A 26,142-nucleotide genomic window follows, 5' to 3' on the forward strand; every position below is an offset into this window, starting at 1 on the left:
AAATATTGTCTTGCAAGAAAAAAATTCTTGCTGAGCATTTTTCACGTTTTAAACAGGTTTAAGACTCAATAACAGATAGCATTATTTTAAAATGCTATATTTAAAAGTGGCTGAATAGTTTAAGAGTACTAATTTCGGCGATTGATAAAAGCTATTGCCGTTGACAGGTTTTATTGCTTTTAAAATGTGTTCGTATCTTCTTTACCTGTCTCACAGTGGCTGCCCTGGTAACCTGGTACACAAGTACAGGAGTACCTGTTCACATAATCCACACACTGAGCGCCATTTTGACAAGGGTTGCTGTCACATTCATTAATTTCTTTAAAAAAGATGACTTTTTATCAACAAAAACCTTAACTATGTACATTGATTCAATAACCTTTGGTTTCACACAATCTAGTAAAGAATATGAAAAAACGTACGAGTTATTTTCATAGAATTAATGATTAAAAACACTTCTTAAAATACGATTTTATATTTTGAAAGATGTATTTGAAGCGCCTCTAAGTATTATTACCTGTCTCACAGTGTATACCCATGTAACCTGATACACAAGTACAGGAATATCTGTTTACTTTATCCACACACGTAGCGCCATTTTGGCAAGGGTTGCTGCTACATTCGTTTATGTCTGAAACGTAAGTTATATACATGTATCTTTGAGAAAGAAAACAATCTTATAACACGTTTACAATGTTTATATTCTTTTGTACATTTTTTGAAACACATTTAATAACAGAATCATACTTATTTTTAGTTGTTGAACTCTTTCTTAAAATAGTCCCCCTAATTGTGGACTGTCCAAAATTTTTGTTTTTATTTTGTTAATTACAAGAACTTGTTATTGCATTACACGAACAATCAACTAGGGATTAAATTCTGGAGGTATCAAAATTATTCCTTTTCAATAAGTATTATTCAATTCGAGCATGATTCCCAGGATTCATTTGGGCAGGTAGTTCACCGTCCAGCATTTTGCAAACCTATGCTGATTTCGTTGACCACAACCGAAGCGTTTCAGGTAACACTTCAAGAATGACAGAATTGATGATCAATTCTTCTATGCAAGGTACTGATCGGTAATAACGATAATTAACAGAGGTTTGTTAATTTTTTTATGTATTATTGAATGTATATTCAAAGACAACAAAAATATACTTTTTAAATACCATATCTGTGTCATACATTAAACATGTAAATTAAGTATACTAGTATGATGGATATGTTAAAGATACGATTTTCACCCCGATTATGCCAAATATCAACAGTCGCAACATTGCAAATATAAATTTCATTGGGTTGTTTTTTTTGGCCCACTTTTTATGAAAATTTTTGTGGAAATGTCTGTGCTTTTACGTACAATCATAAAAAGGTTATGTTTAATCAAACATTAACTTCTTGATGTTGCATTTTAAATACTATAATCTAGTACCTGTTTCACAGTGGGTACCCAGGTAACCTGGAACACAGATACACGAGTACCTGTTCACTTCATCCACGCACTGGGCGCCATTTTGACAAGGGTTACTGTTGCATTCGTTGATATCTGAAAAATATATTATCTTTTTCAATGCAAAAAAAAAGAACAAAAAAAAAAAATAAAAAAAAAAAATACAATTTACACCCCTCTTTAAATGCAAGCCATTTGATCACCTTATTATGTTCATGATATATTATTATCAGAATAATTGAATTCGATAATTTCATCGTTCACAACAATACGATATCAATTTTGTTAATTTTGATTGTCTACAAGTTGAATAATGTATAAATTCTTCGTGATTATAGATGTTTATTACCTGTTTCACAGTGGGTGCCCATATAACCTGATACACAACTACACGTGTATCTGTTGACTTCATCGATACACGAGGCCCCATTTTGACATGGGTTACTATTACATTCATTTGTTTCTGAAAAGTAGATATATTTATTCATAACAAAGTTAAACGTACACATTGTTTTAACCTCTTACAGAAATCCATCTTAAGTTCATATGTATATAGTTTAAAAAAAATAACCAATCACAACATTTCATGAACATGTTAAATTATTACTGGTATACACACTGTACGTAACCTGTTTCACACTGGCTACCCTGGTAACCTGGTTGACAGGTACAAGAGTATTTGTTCACTTCATCAACACACGTGGCGCTATTTTGACAGGGATTACTGTCGCATTCGTTAACATCTGAAAATAAGATTATCAAAATAAAAGAATAGAAATAAAAAAAATGTTTGTGATAAATTCCCGAGAAAAAGTTGTTACACAGTTTGTAGCATAATTTGTATAAGATATTCTTTTTAGTATTACGATATATTTTATTTCATTATTTAACACACTTTTTTTAACTAAAAAAAACTTAAAATTGGAAACTTTAACTTTTTTGTTTAACATTAGAAATACACGTTATTTTATTAATGTGGTATGTTGACAACAACCCCCCCCCCCCAAAAAAAAAAACAAAACAAAACAAAAAACAAAAAAACCCAAGAAAATTGAATTTCTACTGTTTTATCATTATATATTAAAGATTACATGTCAATTAAATTGGTTTGTTGACATCTATTTTTTTTTGTTACTCTGAAGTCTAATATGCAACAAATACATGATAAACAGTTCAGAAATTCAAAGTTCTTCGTATAAATAATTCTTTCACAAAAAAGAAAAATAGAAAAAGACATTGTATTGACAATAAAAGTGTGAAATAAGTAAATTCCATTTTCACAATTATATCAAACCTCACATAACATGTTTTGTTAATTGGTTGCATACCACTAGCACAAGGCTAGTCAATAAAACACATACAATTGTGTATTCTATAGCAACATAAACTGTCTGACTATTGACACATGCGTATCTCAGTCCCCGAGTGTCTGACCCAGGGGTCACTTGCATTGCATATCTCTGAATATGTCAGTGAAATATTGTCTTGCAAGAAAAAAATTCTTGCTGAGCATTTTTCACGTTTTAAACAGGTTTAAGACTCAATAGCAGATAGCATTATTTTAAAATGCTATTTCTAAAAGTGGCTGAATTGTTTAAGAGTACTAATTTCGGCGATTGAAAAAAAATATTGTCGCCGACAGATTCTATTGCTTAAATATTGTGTTCGTATCGTCTTTACCTGTCTCACAAAGGCTGCCCTGGTAACCTGGTACACAAGTACAGGAGTACCTGTTCACATAATCCACACACTGGGCACTATTTTGACAAGGATTACTAGAACATTCGTCAGTGTCTGAAAAACATGTTATATCTTTTAATGAAATAAAGAACTTACTTGAGAAATAAAGTACGAGTTTTCGTGAATGTTGCAGAATAACCTCCGAGGTCGAGAAATGTTGTTTTGAAATATAAAAGCCGAGGCGTTAGCCGAGGCTTTTATATTTCAAACAACATTTCGAGACCGAGGAGGTTATCCTACAACATTCACGATAACAAGAACTTTATTTCTATTCTACTAACAGCTCAGTATTTCTACAGATCATTTCTCCTATAGAGAGACGATCTAGGTCATTTTGACAGCTGTTCCGTGTAACCCCAATGGTTTTGTTAGTAATGTTTACATGTGTATCGATCAAAAGAATCACATGCAGACGACAGAATTTTTCTTTGGATTTTTAATACTCTTTACTTATTTATAAAATATCTTTGAATCATGTTCCTAATTTTATAAAGGCAATTTAATACGATGATTACTACTACACGTTATATATTTTATGTAAAAACACGCAGTGAAAATGTGCTAGGGAGGTCCTAGGAACAGCCGTATTGATCTCTTAAAAATAAACATTTGAGGCAATACACATCGTTTTGACTGGAACTAACACGTGAAATTGACATGGTTTTAAAATTTTTACGGTTTGAAGTTGTACTTTCATGATCAGTGCGAGACAAATAGGTATTTCTGATCTGATAATTTACTGATGACGTTCGTGGTATATTGGAGAATAATGTCCGCGGCATCTCTTTGATCTCGGCAATAACTGTAGTAGAATTTACAATATTTCCATCAACCCTGAACAAACTTTTCATTAAACTTGTTTAGATGCTTTAAAGATTTTGTTTTTTAAGAACTCTTGCAATGTCTCTGTCAATGAATGTATTACCCGTTTCACACTGGGTGCCTTGGTAACCTGGTTGACATGTACAAGAATATTTGTTCAGTTCATCAACACAAGTGGCGCCATTTTGACAGGGATTGCTGTCACATTCGTTAATTTCTGGAAAATAAGCAAGTGATTAAAATGACTCATCTGAATAACATTTCTTTTTTTTTTTATTAATTAACCCTGAAATCTTATGTCGAAACCACTCATGAATGGCACCTATTTATTTATTTATTTATTTTTTTGGGGGGGGGGGGTCTCATGGTTTGAAATATTCAAAATATATTATTTATAACACTGTGCCGGAAAATTATGCCAGTGCCAAGATGGCATTTTTCCACCCACTTAATATGCAGTTTCTTAAAAATCCATACATACCAAATGATAGACAATTGTCTAGAGGGTATATAACCACTTTTGTGTTTAGTCTGTCTCACCTGACAGGTAATATATTTACCTTTATATATTAATATCTCATAAGAAAGTGATAATTCCCATAAGAGAAATAATTTTGCTACAGGAAATATTGAAAATCCTGTAGAATTTTCTAAAAAATTCGGTAGGAATTACATTTCTTTTAGAACAGTATTTCCTACAAAAAGATTCAGACAGGTAGTGTTTTTTAAATAGGAAATTAAGATTTTAAAATCCTATGGGAGTTTAGTTCAAATCCTATAGGAATTTAAATTCCTTTAGAAAGATTTTTTATTCCGGTAGAAAATTTCTAATATCCTACTGGAAAATTTGATTTTCTATGGGAAAATTATTTTTTGTAGGAATTTATTTTTTAAAGGTAAATATATCTAACCTGACTGGTGAAATACATTGATAGAAAAGATTGTTATAAATTTTGAAAGCAATGGACTATCATATTGCATATTTGAATCTTTTGATACATGCAGCTGAGACGTGTGCCAAAATGCCACCTTGGCCCTGGCATAATTTTCCGGCACAGTGTTATATCTGAATTTATATCTTAAACATAAGCAATTAAGAGACAATTTTAGGTTGCATTCATTCATAATACTTTGTATTATTGTATCTTTTGAGAACAATGCTCCATATAAATAGTTTATATATTTAAATCTCTGTGACCTTCCTACAAAAACCTACATCTTGGTCCTGGGGCACCGGTATGAGCAATTTACAATGTTCTCTATATTAAGACTGAAGCTTTCTCGTACTTATTGGCATGTTTTGTGCAATGTTCTTAAGAATTTTTTAAAAGACATTCTATTAAATGATTTTGTTTTGCATTTTTTTGTAAAGTGTTCAGTTCATTTTTTAACAAATGTGATTATTGACTTCATCTTTATGCAAAGTTAAGTTAAAATAAGATCAGTGGTTTTAGGTAGGAGTATAAAAAAATAAAAGGTTAGGGATGAACACACAAAAATTCGACGATGAAACAGCTAAACAGACCCTCTTTCAATATAAATGGGCACACTGTAAGTTTGATAATCTGGGGGTAAATGTTAAATGACACGAAGGTTCAATTTTTGCAAAATTATTCATTACATGGCTGTTGCTCTACTATTCTCCTAACGTTTGAAATAAATATGATAACCATTATAACAAGAGGCCGTCTGGCCACATCGCTCACTTGAGTAACAATAGCCATAACTTTGATAATATCAGCTTAGATTCTTTAAGATTTTTCTTTATTAAATCCTATGTAAAAAATTTTTGAGGTTCCGTCTTACCGCTTGTAATCATGATTGGAATCTACATCTACACAACCTTAGGAAGCTTTCACACAAGTTTCAGCATGACAAAATGAGTTTGAGAAAAAGATAATTAAAGAGTTTTCATTCACTATTTTCCATATGTAAAAATTTGACGACAATCCCATCCCGTGTTTTCCCTCACAATGCCAGGGGATCATAATTGGATAGCATTGCTGTAAGGGCTATACTTATTCCATTGTGGCTCCAAAAATCAACCTCTGCGTATAAACTTAAACTCAATATATTAAAGAATGCATATACTAGCATTTCTTTCTCACAAAAAGTATCACAGTACACAAATTTGATTATGTATTGTATATGTTGGTGTACATTACCTGTTTCACAATTGGTGCCCTGGTAACCTGGTTGACAGGTACATGAGTATCTGTTCAATTCATCCACACATGTAGCACCATTCTGACAGGGGTTGCTGTCACATTCGTTTATTTCTGAAAAGTTTATTTAAATTTAATGAAAAAAAAAATTAAAGAGTTTAAATCTTACACTATTGGATTATTCTACATTAATGCGAAATTTCATTTTTCATTCAGTTGGGGTACAAATATGCATTTAAGCTTTATTTCTCATTGAAATCTATTAATTTCTGCATAAAAACCCTCAGCATAAGATATCGTTTAATAGGTTTGCTTGATAGCTACAGATACATGTACACGATACATGTACACGAATAACAGAAATTTACATTGCACGGTCCTTGGATGCACACTTTGTACTATAAACGCTCTTTTATTCAAATAAATTGCACCTCTTATAACCCATGATGTATTATGATATTTACATAATCACAAAAATATACAATAATTGCACACATCGTCATTCAATGTATGAAATTTGAAAACCAAAGTTAATGAGGGCTTGAAATGGTGACATCTTGAATTTGGTATATGGATGTCTTTTGTTAAGCGTTTTAAAGTATTTTATACCTACACAGATTTTAATGTTTGGTAATCTAAATACGTCTACAGTGCATAGAGAATCCCCCAGGACAAATCTAATTCTTAAATGCATGCAATAACTTTAATGGAAATCACAGAATACGCAATCATGGCACTCCTCTATATAACAACTCTTGTATCTGTAATCATTATTTTACTATAAACATCATTTTGTAACATCAATATTTGATAAATAATCCCTTACATTACATTGTTTTATGCTTTATAAAATACTAGAGAGAGAATCGATTATTATTTTAGATTAAATGGTTATAGTACATGTACCTGTGTCACAGTGGGTGCCCTGGTATCCTGATTGACAACTACAGGTGTAACTATTTAAATCATCCACACACGTGGCGCCATTTTGACAAGGATTGCTGTCACATTCGTTAAATTCTGAAAAAAAAATTATTTAAATGTTTTGTTAAAACCATTTAAACTGACCTTAAATTTTTTATTCATAAATACACTAATATATCACATTGAAAGTATAAGATGAAAAATGATAATAAAAGAATGAATTCACATTTTGATACTATTAATTTTGTAAAAAATATTCCGATACTTTTGTACCAGGTTAAATCGCGTGGATGTTATTAATATTGATTCACAATATTTTCCATTTTATAAATTATGATATATATATAATTATATTCACCTGCCTCGCTGATGTATATGTTTTAGATATCTAGTTTTTTTTTGCGATGATCAGATTTCCGATCTTTTTATGACAACTTTCACCTCGCTTTCAATTGCAACATACACGACTTGTTTGAGAATGTATTGTGTTACTTCATTGAAGTTTCGAAATCGTAAAAATACTGGGCAAGCAAAAAAGTTATTGTCTTCATTTCTGCAAACTTTACAACAAGCATAAAAGACAAGTATACATGTATTTGTTTGTGGTATATATTTTTGACAGCAACAAAAGTAAAGTCTATTTGAAAATTTTGATGTTTAAAATTATGCACGCATACTGTTTAATAATTCAATTCTTACAATGATGTAAAACTTCTATCTAAATGATCGTTTCTTACATATTTTTTTACACTAGAATTAAAAACTAATACTAAAAAAAAGTTGCACTTATCGGTTTCTAAAGGTACGGAATAAATGTGTTTTGGTCATTCGAAGATTTTCCAATGCAATTAAAAGTTTTTAAGAATAATTTTTACATCAAATTTGCAAAGATAACGTTTAAGATTTTACTTAATGCAGAAACGTTAGCACGATAAATACTGTACCAGTAGCGCAATTTGTTGAAGGGTCGTATCCAGCAACGCAAGAACACGAAAATGTGGAATCTGTGAGCTTGGTGCACGTTCCATCGTGTTCGCAGGGAAAACTTGCACATGGATCAGCTGCACGAAAATAAGACACTACTATTTTATAGGAAAAATAAAAAGGTCAAAACTAGAGGATAGATTTCGAAATTAAAAAATTAAAACAACCCCGCAATTTTAAAATTAAATTATAGCAAGAAAACATTCTATGGAATAGTATAGTAGCTTTCAGCTCCAAGCTTTCTGAGAAAAATAATTAAAACTTTTAACACAAGGTTTAATATAGGTTGTGTGCCAATACCGATAGTTTTCGATTCTAGACATTACACACCTATACAACTAAGCTCGTAGTGAGCTGGACAAGGTGTGGACAGATAGCAGACCGTTCCCGAAGGACAGGTGTATCCTTTACAATATTCCTCTCGCACAGGTTCATTCTGATTCTGAAAATAATAGTTTTATTTATTCAAAAGGGAACAACCCCTCCCCAGCAAAAAAAAAGAAAAAAAAAAGAAACAAGAGTATAATAGAAACAAACATAAAAGAACCAAAAAAAAAAAATAAACAAACATACACACCCTTAAATAACATTTTTGTGTACTAGAGTTAACAATTCGATTTTGAAGTAATGTCAGTAAGATAAACTACGATGAAGGTCTGATATGTCGGGTGTAATATACTAGTATCACTTTACATTTCCAATGGTAAATATTCATTAGTACAAGTATTCAAGATCAAAAATATGTCCATAAAAATATAAATGCAATACCTGGACACAAACTTACCTGGCAGGATGGCTTGTCTATCTCACATGCGGGTTCATCAAAGCAATTTGTGGCCCTTTTTTCTCTGTCCAACAAAAAAGAAGCTGATTGTTGATGAGAGATCTCGCCTGGGAGATAATGATGACCCTTGTGGCAAGTGACACCTACATGCAGTTTTATTTACAGAATATAGTATTTATAGTACAAGTATAGTATACATGTAGTACAAGCCTTGAAGGTAATACCGGTAGTCACCAGAGGAAACTTTTTTTTCTACCGGCGATAAGAGCTGTTAAAATTTAACAAAAAAAATTAGAAAGATGATATTGTAAAGTATGTGTTTAAAAGAGAGAGAGAGAGAGAGAGAGACACACACACACACAGACAGAGAGAGAGAGAGAGAGAGAGAGAGAGAGAGAGAGAGAGAAATTGTTGTTTGTATCTACCTGAGATAAGAACTGTGATTGTCATAACTAAAAAAGACAACATCAGTAAGAACTTTCTTTGCCCCACCATATACACCAACGATCCTTAGTTAGTTTGCGAAAGATTTTCTCTTCCTTTTTTCCAATAACTTTATATAGGTTGGTGTCCTGGGTTTTCCATATTTTCTAAAGTCTGGTCCACCAATAAAGTGCAGGGATTTTGTTGATCAGTTTAAATCTCCAGAATCAATAGAGGTAAAGAACTCTGATTTCAAAGGCAATATAAACCATTTCATTGACGACTGTCCTTTAAAAGTAATTTGTTTAAGATTTTATACAGCAACAAACCGCTGCATTTGTTTGAATTTTAAAATGATTTTAGAATGCACATGGAAATATATGATTAAAGTGTTCAACTTCCAAAAAGTAACACAGTTACAAATTTGGTGTTTATCATCCCATATGGTTTGAGTAAGTGGCACAAATCTAGACGAATTTCAAAAGGGAATGGAAAGTGATTCATCGTTGATTTATGAATTAAAACGATTAATTTCAATAGCTGATAGAACTAACAATTCTAATAGTATGAAAATTTAGATTTTTAAATGCCTTGTCACCAGGGGAAGGGGATGTTAAACACATATACCAAGATGCCATTATAATCAAGTTCGCTAATATATCACCTAAGAAAACATATTGCATAAAATCTACCATTTAATGCGCGATAGCACAAAATAAAAATACATACATGAAGAGAAAAAATACATACATGCATAATCATATAATTAAGGGTAGAGGTTTACAAAGTACGTGCCATTCTTCAGATAGTCTCCGTTGTCATGCACATTATGATGTTAATGGTATCAATTTTAATACCAGTAAATGATTCAGAAGACAGTTAGTAATTCAGTAGGCAGGCTATACTTTTTCAATAATCAAGTCATAACTTATCATTATAATGATTTTACCAAATTTAAAAACTCAACTTTTAGAAAGAAATGAAAAACATAACTGTACAACTACTACTTTTTGTTCGGTTTATTTTGAAATAATTCTTAAATATTTTATCATAGTTTTTCTATGGCTTGTTTTCATTTAGAATGCTGACGATTTTAATTCATCCTAATATGTAAAACAATTATTCATCAATGGTATTAAAATCTAAATATATTTACAAGCACAGATGTTTTAAGATAACCGATTTTTAACATATTCAAGTTGCAACTTCGTATAAATGTTCAGAAATTCTCAATTCTCGTCAACTTTGATTCCACAAGAAAGATTTATTTATTGAACGACCGTAGTTCAGTTTTCTTACTTGATGAAAGTAAAATTATTTTCCATTTTGATTGATTTTAATGAACTCTTAAATTACTTGCAAATTGCATAATATGAAAAACATAGGCTTGTTTAAGGCACCATCAGTAAGTAAAAATGAAAAAAAGTTTAATGATGAGAAAAGTTAGCTGTAAACGGTGGTGGGTGTATGATTTTACATTTAGGCACTTATTAATCATTTACAAAACCTCTCTTACGGAAACCTAAAGACTTTGAAGCTATTTTTCCTAGTATATCTGGAAAACCAAAACGGCTAGCGGCTAGAGTGGCTAAAATATTATATGTCAAAGACCAAAAAAAAAACGGTGGTATGAGAACGACAAACAGTGTACCTTGGTTTCTTGAGAAGAAGTGTAAATAAGAATATTAATCACAGGTTGTATGACAGTTCTAGTGTACAGGCTTTGAATTGCTAGAAGATTTGTTTAAAGATTTTAATTCCTGACACTAAATATCTAGTTATTCTTGGTAGAGGTCTTTTTTTAAACTACTAAACAAAGTTTTAGGAGATAAATCCAAAGAAATAGAAAGACATGGTTAACATGATGGTTTTTCGTGGCTTCAGTGACTTTGGTTATTGTTCCATTTTCAATTACTTCAACTTTATTGTCTTTCTTGGGTTTTCTTTATTATGTCGCATCATTTTTTTTCCAGTCGATATAGTTATTTTCTACTTTTAAAAGTTTCATAACTGATCTATATAAAGCCCTAATCAACCAAACACAATAGAATAGAACGAAAAAAAAAAACAACATCATTACTTCTTTATTCGTTGACAAATTCCAGTTCAGATGATTTCATGCTATAGCAAAAATACATCATTCATATACAATAGTTAAAAATTTCGTAAAGACCACATTAGTTCCGCTTTGTGGGTCTCAATAGTTCTAGATCTAGTTTACTAGTTATAAAACTAACTCATGGTGCATGTGCATATTTAATCTGAACCTTTTTAACAAAACTTCAGGTCTACCTCTATCAGTACTCGGCGCATTAATCCCATAGACCAATGAAACCATTTTGTTACCAGTTCGATTGCAATGTGTTTGTACCTTCATATTGCTCGTTTGGTGAAGATATCTTTGTCACAGATTTCATACATTGCTTCTGCAGCAAAAGTTTTAAGACTTGACTTGGAATCTGCTGTCATGGCATTGATTATACCATAGGTGGGTTCAAAATGGTTCATCAACGTATTCACTTTAACTTCATCATAACTAGTTACAACGCTAAACAAGCGATAACCATCGGACGTTAAGTTTTTCAATTCGGACTGCAAGGTTCCAAAGTCTGACCAATTCCCAGTGGAATACATAACAACTATTTTCCGTGAATCAAACCTCCCTCCGTTTGATGGAGCAAATCCAAAATTACGGACATGTCTTAGAGCGTTTACAATATCAGAGGCATCTTCTAATCGTGGGAATTTGCTCAGAGCCGGATACAGTGTATTATGATCTGTGTGCGTTGTCAAAGAAAATTGGTTGCTGACGTTTGAGGCAAACGTCATCAAGCCTATTCTGGCTTTGTTCATGCCTAAACTGAAGAAGGACGAAATCTCTCTCATTGTCCGACTCACAGATGCAAGTTCTTGTCCTGTCTGCGTAATATCAACCAAAAATATAACATCGCAATCAGAACGCAAGCTGCAATCTGAAATCAAAATATATGCATTGTTTATTTAAGTAACTATATTAACTAGGTTTGCATCGAGCTTCTAATTTTCGAAAACAACACGGAAAATGATGGAAGAATAAATCTTGGTCAAGCCTCACCATTGCAGTCTTGATGTGACGTTTCTTTTAGTATGGTATTCAGCATATCGTCATTATCGGGGGAGAACACGTCATCAATGTTAGAGGATAAGGTTATTAAGTCAGTATGAGACACAGAGCTACCGATCCCGACCCCCATCATCCGGACGCCTCGCCACTGCATGAGTCTGGCCTGGGTCACGTATTCCTGTACATCTGTAGCCAGCCCGTCTGTGAGAATCACCACATAACATGGGACGGAGGGTCTCCTTCCATTTGCTGTATCACTAGAAATCTTTGATGAGAAAGAAAGATTCTACTTTATCGTACTCGGAATCTCTGAAATATTCACAACAGCCCACTGCCACCACCCCGTCCCCTCATATATAAGTTAACTTTATTCCACAGAAAACGCTTATTGCATTACTCAAATTATTTTAAACAATGTGTCATTTGATCTTCTCCCTGAGCTCCAAAAGGCTTAACAACAAGATTTAAATGTTGTGTATTGATATTGGAAAACTGTATATTCCAGTGTGGCTACCAATTTAAGCACATAGGATATATATAGTGATAAAAATGATATCCTTTTGATATTCACGTCTCTGGAATCACTTGTCTTACTCACGTATAGCGCTATTCCAAAAAATTATATGTTTTCAAGATCACTTATTGCGAACAGAGGGGTAGTATACGTAGATGTTGTAAAACTTAGGGTTAATTTGGGATAGGAGATTACAATAAAAGGACAGGCCACGTTAATATTGACGTACCTGTTCCGCTAAGGTAAGTGCTTCCGTCAAAAAGGTCGGACCATATTCTGGCGTGACATCCTTCAGAGCGTTAATAAGAGACTGATTGTTACTATATTCATTAAAGGTAAATTCCAAAGTGGCGTTCCATGAAAATGTTATCATGGCTATTTGAAAATCATTTGGACCAATCGAGAGGTTTTGAATGATGTTGGACACAAAATCCAAGGACCGGTTAAAATCCGCACTCTCTGAAGAATCCACAACAAAAAGAATGTCTGCTGGTCCAGGTCGGCAATCTGTGAATCAGAATTATTTAATGTTTGGTTTGGTTTAAGACTTTACACGTTTTGAAAATAAAGTCAATGACATAACAAAAAAATTTAGAATAAACATTTAAAAGGTTATATATATGTGATACGTGTAATTAAGAGATATCAATATTATTTTATCATCTAACAAAGTTAAATGATAAACGTATATATCATAATTAAGGGTTTAAACAGGAGGTTTTTTTCAAATACATGTAGTTTTGTTTGATCACTTTTTGCATCTTTTTGTTTCGTTAAATCTCTTTGTAGTTACAAATAAAGGTGATTTGTGTTTATAATTTTTAAAGAATTCTTTTTCTGTCTTTTCTAAAAATATCCAAACATCAAAAATCAAAATTCGATATTGATTAATAAAATGTGTCACTTATAGGTAGTTTTGGCGTTAAACGAACGTATAACAATATGTCAACTTGTAGATACCAGTAATTAATAACTTTTTTTTACCTTTTAAAGAAATAACTAAAAAATTACCCTTTTCACAAACAGTTCCATTATATCGCCCTGAGCAGGTGCATTCAAACCGATTGACCAAATCATTACAACTCCCGCCATTCTGACAGGGTGAGCTTTGGCACTCATCAATGTCTAAAAAAAAAGTTTGCATATAATACAACACAATTGATTGTTTATCGTACATATTTTGTATTTACATGCATGCATACATACATACATACATACATACATACATACATACATACATACACATTACCTATTTCACAGTGGGTGCCCACATAACCTGGTATACAATTACATGAGTATCTGTTCATTTCATCCACACACGCAGCGCCATTTTGACACGGGTTACTGTCACATTCATTAACTTCTGAAAAATTGAATGTTAAAAAAAAATAATAAAGCCGACACAATTAAATTGTTCCATGAAAACTTAGATACAGAATTTTTAAAGTTCATGAATTGTATTGGTGCCTTTGGATTTGCTTGAGAAAAGTATATTTTTACATTGAAAAATCGCAAATTCTTAATTCCCAGGGTGTAAATTAATTGTTTCATAATGTAACTCTGGTAATCTGGGTAACAGGTATATGTTAACATTAAGGTTCATTTTTATTTAATATCTTACTTTTTCTTTTTCATATATTTTTTTCATTTTTTAAAGTATTGATTAACACTGTTAAAAACAAAAAGCTATAAATAAGCATACATTTTTAAGTTAAAGGCTACTTATGACGATTACTCTTCAAATATGTTCACAGTGCCAACTTTGCTAATGTATGCAATGCCATACCAGTAGCGCAATTTGTAGCTGGATTGTATCCAGGAACACAGGAACACGAGAATGTTGAATCTGAGAGCTTGGTGCACGTCCCACCCTGTTCGCATGGAAAACTCGCACATGGATCAGCTTTTTGAAGAAGAAAAAAAGATTGTGAATAATAATGATAATAAATATCTAAACGAACGATGGATATGCAATGGAATTTATAAACTTTGAAAACAGATATGTATACCACAATTGCACTGCGAATCACATTCATGTCATTATGTTACTTCCTCATATGCTTTATAATAATAATTTTCTTTTTATGCTGATCACTCTTCTTTATTGTTGATACATATTTTTCTAATCGATAAATTAATTAATGCTTGTTAAAACTCTGTCATTATGTGCTAATATTTTGTTACATCATATGCTGATATTTTTGCTTTAAACAACGTAATAAAATTTCGTCATGGTGGTTTAAAGAACACCAGGTTCGAATAATGTTTAAATTGTTCTTTTGGATTGTACATGAATAATGCTAATATATACGAGAGTACGTTGCATAGATAATACTTTATGAACAAACATGATAGGGGTTTCATTTTCGATTGTATATAATCTATTTACATTAAACCAAATTTCTGATGTTTAGTTTCTTTCATTCTTCTTTAACAAGATGGTCCTAAATCCACTACATATTCATCATTAACTTCTTGATTCATTAATTTCTATTCATAAACTCTGATTTATTCATCTATTTTGCCCAATTTAATGAGAAACACGTTCAAAGAGGGGTAGCCAAACTCTCTTCATGACTCAAGAATTGCATGATTTTGCTAACAGATTGTTACATGTAAATGGTTTTTTTTCCAAATGATAAAGAGCAAAATCTTATTAATCATGTGCATGTACTTTTAACTTTAGCGGTGACAACACAAAACTGTATTATTCAATATTAAACAGTGACAACATAAAAAGACAAGTTTGAGCATATAGTATCAAATATCATCATATAACGAAGCAATGTTATCCTGCTAGGTCAAACTTTCACCAAGTATTCAAGAATTACACTCATATAAAGTATCAAAGAAGCAGTTCGATAAAATAGAATTGCAGCATACAAAAACAAATCAAATGTATCAATGTACACCTAAAATATCCGTTTCTAGAACAAATTAAAAATATATATAATCATGTCATGAAAAAATGACATATAACATATAAAGGCAAATGATCGTCTTATCATCGAACAATATAAACACATTCGTTGGTATATACATGTATAATAAAAAAGAATAAATAAAGTTTATTTATTCTTTTTCATTATTTTGATTATTTAATAAACGCATAGGTGTTATAAAAATGACAGTTTCAATGTTCCTTGAAAAACACAATGTAATATCGAAATAAAATGATTTCATGTATAAAATGCATTGACTAGAATAGCTATATCTTATTGCACGGTGGCCTGGGAACTCATAATTCGAGTCCTGTAGAGACAGAAAGAAGAAAACTTACCGATACAGCTACGTGTATAGTGAGCTGGACAAGGTGTGGACAGATAGCAGGTCTTCCCTGAGGGACAAATGTATCCTAAACAATAGGACTCTCGTACAGGTTCATTCTGGTTCTAGAAATGAAGGGTTTTTTTTTTAGATTTTAAAAGAATCACAACTATTTACGTTAATGTTTCATGTGCTCCGCTTGGAATTAGGACCCATGTACCTTTCTACGTGCACAAGAGCAGTTTTCGACTGTGTGTTTCGGCTCTTTGATGTGATATTAAGGTGGAGTGTACTGTTAACATAGAACATACCCGCTAAGACGGAAAATGGAACTTTTATGTCAACAAAGGATTGTATTTCATGATTTTCTCCTTAAGTTAGACGCTTGACGAAAAACATGTGGCATCGAAGAGCAGTAATGTCTTAAACATACAATGTTATTTTATCAGTATTTATACATGTACTCATATTACAATTAAAATTGCGAAATGTGTTTTCGACTCCATGTAGAAACTAACTCACCTGGCAGGATGGCTTGTCTATCTCACATGCGGGTTCATCAAAGCAATTTGTGGCCCTTTTTTCTCTGTCCAACAGAAAAGAAGCTGATTGTTGATGAGAGACCTCGCCCGGGAGATAATGGTGACCCTTGTGGCAGGTGACACCTACATATAGTCCTCTCTCAGTTTCAATTTATTCTTTAAATCAGTTTATCGGACAAGTATTTGCATTTAGTCAATCTTTAATATAGCACTATAACATATCGAATGTGCAAATAAATTAACTTATTTGAGCAAATTTAATTTTTTCATGCATATTTTATGTCTGAGTGAAATGAACAAGTGAAACTCAATTTAACGTCATTATAAAGAACAACACATGCATACTCTCATAGCTCTTGCAACATTCCTGTAACGTCTAGACTTTATTTGTGGCCTCTGATTTATAACTGTAAACTTTTTTGTTGATTTTTTGTAAAAAGAAAATGCATTTGACAAATATTAAAGCAAATTTAGTCCATCTGCAACATTTAAAAGGCTGTCATTTAGAGTATACCCTAGCACGCAGAGACTTTATGCATATCTGCATCACTTATTCCTTTTTATTTTTATTTTTGTATACCATGCTCTGTTTACATTGTTCAATTTTTTTTCACGAAAACTTCATTCTTATATTGACAATATTTTGAAATGTTTAAAACACAATGTTTTCCAGATCTATATTCTAACTTAATTTGAAATAGAAAAAAGCAATTTGTCTTCCTTAAGTCATGAGAATAAGTACACGTTGAAGAGAGAGAGAGAGAGAGAGAGAGAGAGAGAGAGAGAGAGAGAGAGAGAGAGAGAGAGAGAGAGAGATTTTAAAAAGTACAATTTTAGAGAAGACACAAAAATAAATAGTGAAAATAAGTGACTTGAAAATATGCACAGAGAGAGAGACAGACAGCCAGACAGAGACCTATACCTGAGAAAAGAGTTGTGATAATCATAATGATCAACATCATTGTAGACCTTTTCCGCCTTGACTTGGGAATTGATTTACAAGTGAAATGTTGATCTCCTTTCTTGTCTAATCTATTTATATAGAAGAAGTTTTCTGGGGGTTTCCCAACTTATAATCCACCAATGAATTGCTGTTCGTCAATTTAAACCCCTAATACTATACGAACGCTTGGAGAGGTACACATATTCGAATAATAGAATAACTTAAACCATTCTAGCAGGCACGGAATAATTCTTTGTTGCTAAAGGAAGGACTTTAAGTTATCGTTCAAACTGAAGTAGGCCAGCGTAATTATAATATTTCATTGAGAAGGAGAAAGGGTACATATAAAAAAGTTTATTGTGAATGTTTGGACGTCAAAGTTGATGTGGGTTGGGGAAAACATTTTTGGTAAATGAAAAGAAGTATAGTTTAGGTCAGACGACACGTTCCTCAATTTTAGATAACTTTTTCAAGGAATTTGTTAATGGTTTACTACTACTTTGACAAGCTTTCTTGTAAAAAATTAGGGTACCTTACCAGGCATTTCTGCAAAATACTAGAGTATGCAATTTCCTATATAAACTTCTTGAAAATACACTTGATTTGCTGATATAAAAATAAATACATCTACAGCACAGCGAAATTTACTAAATTAGAACTATATCTCCGCCGGGGCGGGGCTTTGAACTCACGACCTCTAGAACCTAGTATACGCTTCTGGCAGTGAGCGGCCACGGTTCTAATCACTCGACCATGTACACAAATAACCAAATTCAAGTAAATTTTGATCATTTTTAAAGTAATTATAAAATTAATATTTTTTTTTTGGAACTCTTTATTACGAGGAGATACAAAAAAGATTCTCGAGGAACGTGTCGTCTGACCTTAATAAAAATAAAACAAATACAGGTAAATGAATGTGACGACGGGTGAATGATTAGTTTATAATGTATAAGTAGCTACTCTTCGAGAGTTAAAGTATGCATGAAGCTATCTATGATTAAACTCATGAAAATAAACAACATTGTACTGAAATCGACCTGTTTTAGACTAGACACTGTGTGTTACGAAACAATAAAAAATACAGTAGTCACGATACAACACGTGTTTGTACGAAAAGCATTATATAGCACTGACTATCTTTTTAGAAATTATCTTTTCATTTTTAAGGAAAATGAAAGCTAATTTCAGCATCTTCATTTCAAGATATAATATTGTCACTTGGAAAAACGTTAAAGCAAATCAAAGATTTAATCTAACTTTACCATGTTATTAGCATTGTTGTCTGCCTTTAATTTTTAATACCCTTATCAAAAGCATATGCATATTCTTTAAAATACATGTAGAGCGTCGAAATTTTCAATTTAATAATTGAGCAGTTTAGACATTTCCTTAGAATATACCCTCAAAGGAAATGAGAAGGCCCATGATTGTCGAGGAATAATTTATAATACACCTACTTCAACGTTTAATACAAAACAAATTATGTAGATACAGAAACAGATAAAGGCAATGTTTGAATTAAATCATAATGAATTGTATACAATTTTATACACATATCACCGTCAGAAATGGCATAGTGATCTTGGACCAACTCATTGAACTTTTCTCAATTTCGTGAATATTTATTAAAGTCACTCCATCAAATAATAAAGAAAACTCTTTAGATACATGTATTTCAGGTTTGAAAAATGTTATGCTTTGAAATTATGCAGTTGTTGATAAATGCATGTGTAGATATTAAAGGGATTGTCGAGATTTCCTTCCCTTCATGAAAATGTGAAGAAGCAATTCAGAGCGCGGCTTGAGTTTTTCAGAAGAACGACAAAAATTCAGTGAAAATGAGTAGGAACTAAGCAACAATATATGTAAAACTGGGAAAGGGTTTTTGGCGATGTTGTCAAATAGAACTTTCCATATTTCGATTTTATAGTGTTTTTAAATGGCTTTTGTGACGTACGAATTTGTTTGAGTTCAATTAAGTTGCAATTTGCATGGAATTGCCCTAATAATATATACCAAAAACACCAGTCTTTGGATAGAGTCACCTTCGAATCAAAGCAAAATGTTTCTTTCATTTGAGACGATGGATCAAGCGACCGAAAAGTTACATGCATACCTCTGAAATACAGTAAACGGTAATACGGTTTATCAAAATTTGGAACAAACAGTAATTACACACTATCCATTTTTATCTCCTGTGAATAAGAAACATTTATCATAAATCTAATACACTAATGTACTCGTTATATGTACGGCCTTAAAAAGTCATTTGAAGTTAAAACTTTCTTTTAATAACAGTCTGGTATATTGTTATTTTAAGTTTTAAATAAACTTTTCAAAACCGTTATTGAAGATATTACAACAGCCGTCATAAGGTTAGCAATATTACCAATTGGAAATTTATCGGCCTGTGAGAAGGTTCGACATTCGCAATAAGTGTTCCAGCCTTTTCTAAATTGATTTTATTGATTCATAATAATCACCATAGTTGGTTTGAATTTAAAGCACAAAGCAAACATTTTGCTTAAGTTTCTTTATTTAAGAATTTAAAAAAAGGTTATTCAGTCCATCCCAAATAAATAAATGTATTTGAATAAATATATGTCCCGAACGTCGATGATAAAGGTTTATGTTCTGCACCAAAAAATCATGCACATTTCAAACAAATTTTCAATGCAATGTATGTAGTCGTACAACTTGTGCACTAAGGCGCTCGGGTATGTCTGAACTGTAACTAATCACTGTTACTGTTAACTCACAACACCTCAGGTTCATCGCTATATAGACTCGAACCACTCAATGTTCTTCAACACAAGTTTAACCGTGGCAGCTTGCAGTGTTAAAAATATATACTAGTGCGTCAGGTATAAGAGCAATGTCTCTGTCAAAATCAGAAGCTTCTATGGAACAGTATTATTTGTGTTTCGGCAACACATATACGCTAATAAAACTTGAAAAGCTGTGTTTGTGTTTACGCAACGGGACATATAACTCCCTTTTGTGCTATAGGAAAAGGACAGGGTGACCGAGGGTCGTTGAGAAACGGTGAAGTGTGAAATTTGTGGTCAATCAGTCCAACACTGTGGAAGGAGCGAGTGAAATAACTTTTCACCACAACTAGGTGATGAAATTATCATATTGCACGCTTAATGAATACATCTTTGTCGCAGATTCCATACGTCGCTTCTGCAGCGAGAGTTTTGAGAGCATATTTAGAATCTGTTGTCACGGCATTGATGGTTCCATACGACGGTATAAAATGACCGATAAACGAATTTACTTTAGCTTCATCATAACTAGTTATTACTCTAAACAAACGGTAACCTTCGGTCATTAAACTTTTAAATTCGGACTGCAAGGTCCCCAAGTCTGACCAATTCCCACTGGAATACATAACAACTATTTTTCGTGAATCCAACCTTCCACCGTTAGACGTAGCGAACCCAAAGTCACGAACATACCTAAGAGCATATATGATATCTGATTCTTCGTCTATTTGTGGGAATTTGCTCAGAGCCGGATACAGTGTGCTATGATCTGTGTGCGTTGTCAAAGAAAATTGATTGGTGACGTTTGAGGCATACGTCATCAAACCTATCCTGGTCTCGTTCATGTTAAGACTGAAAAAGGACGAAATCTCTCGCATAGTGCGACTCACAGAGGCTAATACTTGTCCTGTTTGTGTGATGTCCACCAAAAACATAACATCAGAATCCTTACGTAAAATGCAGTCTGAAATTAAACGATGCAGCCGTGTTATTTTTAATTATATTGTATTACTAAACACAATTTGAGTCTTGAATTCTTAAATGCAGAAAAGGAAAATGATAGAGGGATGTACTATCTAGCCTCACCATTACAGTCTTGATGTGATGTCTCTTTGAGTATGGTATTCAGCATATCGTCATTATCTGGAGAAAACACGTCATCAATGTTAGAAGATAAGGTTATTAAGTCAGTGTGAGACACAGAGCTACCGATCCCGACCCCCATCATCCGGACGCCTCGCCACTGCATGAGTCTGGCCTGGGTCACGTATCCCTGTACATCTGTAGCCAGCCCGTCTGTCAGAATCACCACATAACACGGGACGGAGGGTCTTCTTCCATTCGCTGTACCACTAGAAATCTTTGATAGGAAAAATATAAGTATATAGCGGTATATATAAGTAAGTCATCGTTACTGACCTGGTCTAAAAGTTTCCACAACAAGTTTAGAAGGATTATTAATGGCCAAAAGTAACAGGAAAAATTAAATGATAATTCAAATAAATCATGACAAAATAACGAGCACTTTCACTGTTTTGAATCTTGCAGACCTGTTCCGCCAAGGTTAGTGCTTCCGTCAAATAGGTCGGACCATATTCTGGCGCGACACCATTCACAGCGTCAATAAGAGACTGATTGTTACTATACTCATCAAAGGCAAACTCCAAAGTGGCGTTCCATGAAAATGTTATCATGGCTATTTGAAAATCATTTGGACCAATCGAGAGGTTTTGAATGATGTTGGACACAAAATCCAAGGACCGGGTGAAATCCGCACTCTCTGAAGAATCCACAACAAAAACGATGTCTGCTGGTCCAGGTCGGCAATCTTTGGATCAGAATTATAAATAAATTTGATATGTTTCAGACTATTGATATCTAGAAACATGTTTTGAGAATAAAATCAGTAACAAAGCAACTGAAAATTTTACAAAAACTGCGAAAAAGCTTCATGTATGTATATGTGATAAATTAACATACCATTATTTTATAATGCATTAGAGCACGGTAACTCACTAAAATGAAAGACTAAAAATATCTCTTTTATAAACATTTCAGTTTGATGACTATACAAGTATATATATTAGTATGTTTTTGTTTAGTTAATTTCTCTTGAAATTACAGGCAAAAGAGATTAATGTTAATTGTTACTCTTTTCAATTTTAGAACTTTTTTTTTCTAGATTTCTCTTTCTTCTTCTCCTAAAACAATCCCTCAAAAACATTTTAAAATGTCATAATGTTTAAAAAATGTCCTCTTTTTGTGTACCTTTAACTTTAGACATTTTTAAACATTCGTAAATTTGAAGTCATTGACATTTTTATCATTTTAGATTTAAATCTAAAAAATTACCTTTTTCACAAACAGTTCCATTATATCTCCCGGAGCAGGTGCACTCAAACCGATTGACCAAATCATTACAACTCCCACCATTCTGACAGGGTGAGCTTTGACACTCGTCAATGTCTGGAAAATGATGTTCACCATGTTACAAGCATATAATACAACATATTTACTAATTACATGTCCGTATTACATACATGTATGAATGTATTTTACCTATTTCACATTGGGTTCCCATATAACCCGGTATACAATTACATGAGTATCTGTTCAATTCATCCACACACGTGGCGCCATTTTGACAGGGGTTGCTGTCACATTCATTAATTTCTGAAAAATGGAATTGTTTTTAAAGAAAAAAAATCCCTCAACCGATTCGTTAATATTGCATGCAAACAGAAACTTGAAGTACATTATAAATCCTTAAAGCAATATGAGCTGTATTTTTTAGAATTTTATTTTGCTGCAAAAACCTGCTAGTATGCTAAGTCTGCATGTAACTTGAACTTTTATGATAAAAAAAGATTTGAAAAATCACTTAATTTTTGTCAGCAGAAAGATTTCTCTTATAAGGAATATATAGCAGTTCAATTTTTGTACAGGACGACAATAATTCAATTAAGGCTTCTTAACTAGAATTATTGTCACTGAATGATAGTATTCGAGAGAAGTTAGAAAAAAAAACTTTTAGGAGGGAGAGACTATTTTGCCAGTCAGGAGTATATGCATTGATACTATACCAGTAGCGCAGTTTGTAGCTGGATCGTATCCGGAAAGACAGGAACACGAGAATGTTGTGTCTGAGATCTTGGTGCACGTCCCACCGTGTCCGCATGGAAAACTTGCACATGGATCAGCTTTTTGAAAAGAGAGATAACGGTTCTAATCGTATCTTCCTTCAAATAATTATTAGAAATAGGAATATTGTATAGACGGCATATTTTTTTTTTTTCTGATCAACACTGTGTTTTAATATATAAGGTGGTATGGGACACCTCCATGTTGCTACATACTATTTATCGAAATAAACAATAAAATCAAGTATAATTTTATAAAGTATTTCTTTCCCAAAATTTTCATCTAACTTCGTAACGTAGTGGATTTGAGGTTTTTCTTCAAATTGTTAGTCAAAAGTTCGAATTACACCGGCGATTTTAAAATTTCCTCCTTTCAAACATTTTAAAAGGTATTGTTTGTTAAATATTGTGAAATTTGAATATTCTAAACCGATTAAAGTATCTCAATTATACTGTACTTTAATTCACATTAATTGATCTATTATAATAAGAACATTCTAATGATACTTTTCTTTCATTTTACCTATATTATCAGGTTTTATTAAAGACAAATTATTTCTCTCTCTCTCTCTCTCTCTCTTTATATATATATATATATATATATATATATATATATATATATATATATATATATATATATATATATATATATATATATATATATCTTGAGCTCTGTGGAGTCAGTAAGTGAGGCACTGACCGATACAGTTGGCGGTGTAATGGACAGGACACGGTACGGACAAATAGCAGGTCAACCCCGAGGGACAGTTGTGGCGGGAGCAGTACGTTTCTCTCACAAGTTCACTCTGACTCTGAAAACATTTGATATTGTTACTTTAATAATATCATTGAAATGTAATAGATTTTGAATTAAAAATGTATAAATCTTTGTTTGGTGAGCGGATTGGATTTCAGCTCATTGACTTTATGTCTCAGATGTGTAAACTTATATTGAAGCTGCGGGTTGAGATTGAAATTGATTTTTTAAAATTGCTTTCCGTGAATTAGACGCTTGCACTAATAATTTGTCATGAAACAAAGCGCGATATATTCCTGTTAGTCTTTTAGTATTCTTAATGTTACGTTACTCAAAAATATAATGAATGCGTTATTGTATGAATAGAGGCATTATAAATTGTAGACTTTTCCTAAAGTCTTTATATAACTCAAACAGGGTCAATATATGCAATATTCACATTATTTAACGCATCTTTCTCGAAATATAACATCTTTAAATTTTTTCAGTTAAATAATGATACAAACAGGCTTTTGTAGCATGTCATACCACAGGTACCTGAATTTTTAACAATCAGTCGCTCAATTAGCTATAAATATCGAAAAATTCTGCCTCCTCTATGTATAGCGGAGGTAGAATTTGGTTACTAGTATTTTTGGATATTTAGCATATTGAGCGATTAATTGATAAAAATTGTAAGAAAGTATATTCTAGTGTCATATGATTATACATTTATGTTTGCCTGCGTATTACAGAATTTAACTCACCTGGCAGTATGGAATGTTTCTTTCACACACGTATTCATTAAAGCAATCTATGGCCCTCTTTTCTCTGTCCAACAGGAAAGAGGCTGACTGTTGATGGGAGATCTCGCCCGGAAGATAATGATGACCCTTGTGACAGGTGACACCTACATGTAGTCATTTACTGGGTTTTAATTTATTTTTAAAACCGACATATCTACTAGATTACTACATGTACATGTAACAATACATAAATACATCATCAAAATACATCATCCGTCATACCATGATAACAGTTATATGTAGTTACTGTTATTTATAAGATTATTCAAATTAAGGTTTAATGTTACAGTAATTTGTACATGTATCTATCGAAGTGGTTTAAGTTAAAAATTTCCTGTATTTTTATTTTTTTAAACGCATTTTGTGATTGAAGTTTACTTAATAGAACATATATTTTCAAATAAGCATTATTTTGTTTATCTGAGTAAAAATACAGTCATGTATAAAAGAGTTGTAAAATCAAACTCGTTTTTCGCGTCATGATTGGCGCTCTCCCACAGTTTTAAAAAAAAAATTCTTGTAACGAACAATGTTTATATATATATATATATATATATATATATATATATATATATATATATATATATATATATATATATATATATATATATACACACACACACACACACACACGACGTGGCTATAACATGTATCAATGGCTCTTGAGTCTACATGTATATATGCCGCTTTTAACGCTATTTTTGCTATGTTTCGAACCAGACCCAAAGTTTGTGAGCATGGTGAACTGCATAAAAGAAAACATTATGACAAATGCGACAGGCTTTTTATTTGAATTTGTTGAGTACTAAGTAAGAGAGAGAGAGAGAGAGAGAGAGAGAGAGAGAGAGAGAGAGAGAGAGAGAGAGATTATGTTATCTTTACCTGAGAAAAGAGCTGCTGTTATAACCGTCGCAATGGTCAACATTATTGAAGACCTTAATTTTTTTTTGGCGTGCCTCGGGGATTGCAATCAAGTGTTATATTTTAAAACTTTTTCTGTGTCGGACCTCTTTATAAAGATTAAGTTA

At 32.3% G+C, this 26,142-nt stretch overlaps 1 protein-coding gene across 1 annotated transcript in view; it reads right to left on the minus strand.

The window, feature by feature from the left end:
- LOC105319391 (uncharacterized) overlaps nucleotides 1–26,142 on the minus strand; it is a 32,290-nt gene extending 6,148 nt beyond the window's left edge. Inside the window, exons 1-30 of the mRNA XM_066077853.1 lie at nucleotides 25,997–26,142; nucleotides 25,076–25,218; nucleotides 24,273–24,384; nucleotides 23,516–23,632; nucleotides 22,992–23,105; nucleotides 22,785–22,898; nucleotides 21,983–22,260; nucleotides 21,519–21,792; nucleotides 20,809–21,396; nucleotides 17,641–17,787; nucleotides 16,699–16,841; nucleotides 16,190–16,301; nucleotides 14,696–14,812; nucleotides 14,159–14,272; nucleotides 13,921–14,034; nucleotides 13,139–13,416; nucleotides 12,387–12,660; nucleotides 11,668–12,264; nucleotides 8,870–9,012; nucleotides 8,416–8,527; nucleotides 8,046–8,162; nucleotides 7,084–7,197; nucleotides 6,178–6,291; nucleotides 4,116–4,229; nucleotides 3,131–3,244; nucleotides 2,080–2,193; nucleotides 1,800–1,913; nucleotides 1,433–1,546; nucleotides 518–631; nucleotides 206–319 (exon numbers count right to left, since the gene is read on the minus strand). Coding sequence (XP_065933925.1) covers nucleotides 206–319; nucleotides 518–631; nucleotides 1,433–1,546; nucleotides 1,800–1,913; nucleotides 2,080–2,193; nucleotides 3,131–3,244; nucleotides 4,116–4,229; nucleotides 6,178–6,291; nucleotides 7,084–7,197; nucleotides 8,046–8,162; nucleotides 8,416–8,527; nucleotides 8,870–9,012; nucleotides 11,668–12,264; nucleotides 12,387–12,660; nucleotides 13,139–13,416; nucleotides 13,921–14,034; nucleotides 14,159–14,272; nucleotides 14,696–14,812; nucleotides 16,190–16,301; nucleotides 16,699–16,841; nucleotides 17,641–17,787; nucleotides 20,809–21,396; nucleotides 21,519–21,792; nucleotides 21,983–22,260; nucleotides 22,785–22,898; nucleotides 22,992–23,105; nucleotides 23,516–23,632; nucleotides 24,273–24,384; nucleotides 25,076–25,218; nucleotides 25,997–26,039 — 5,077 coding nt within the window. The 5' untranslated portion in view covers nucleotides 26,040–26,142. The remainder of the gene's footprint in view (nucleotides 1–205; nucleotides 320–517; nucleotides 632–1,432; nucleotides 1,547–1,799; nucleotides 1,914–2,079; nucleotides 2,194–3,130; nucleotides 3,245–4,115; nucleotides 4,230–6,177; nucleotides 6,292–7,083; nucleotides 7,198–8,045; nucleotides 8,163–8,415; nucleotides 8,528–8,869; nucleotides 9,013–11,667; nucleotides 12,265–12,386; nucleotides 12,661–13,138; nucleotides 13,417–13,920; nucleotides 14,035–14,158; nucleotides 14,273–14,695; nucleotides 14,813–16,189; nucleotides 16,302–16,698; nucleotides 16,842–17,640; nucleotides 17,788–20,808; nucleotides 21,397–21,518; nucleotides 21,793–21,982; nucleotides 22,261–22,784; nucleotides 22,899–22,991; nucleotides 23,106–23,515; nucleotides 23,633–24,272; nucleotides 24,385–25,075; nucleotides 25,219–25,996) is intronic.

Source organism: Magallana gigas, chromosome 3, assembly GCF_963853765.1.
Source record: "Magallana gigas chromosome 3, xbMagGiga1.1, whole genome shotgun sequence".
NCBI classification, from domain to species: Eukaryota; Metazoa; Mollusca; class Bivalvia; order Ostreida; family Ostreidae; genus Magallana; species Magallana gigas.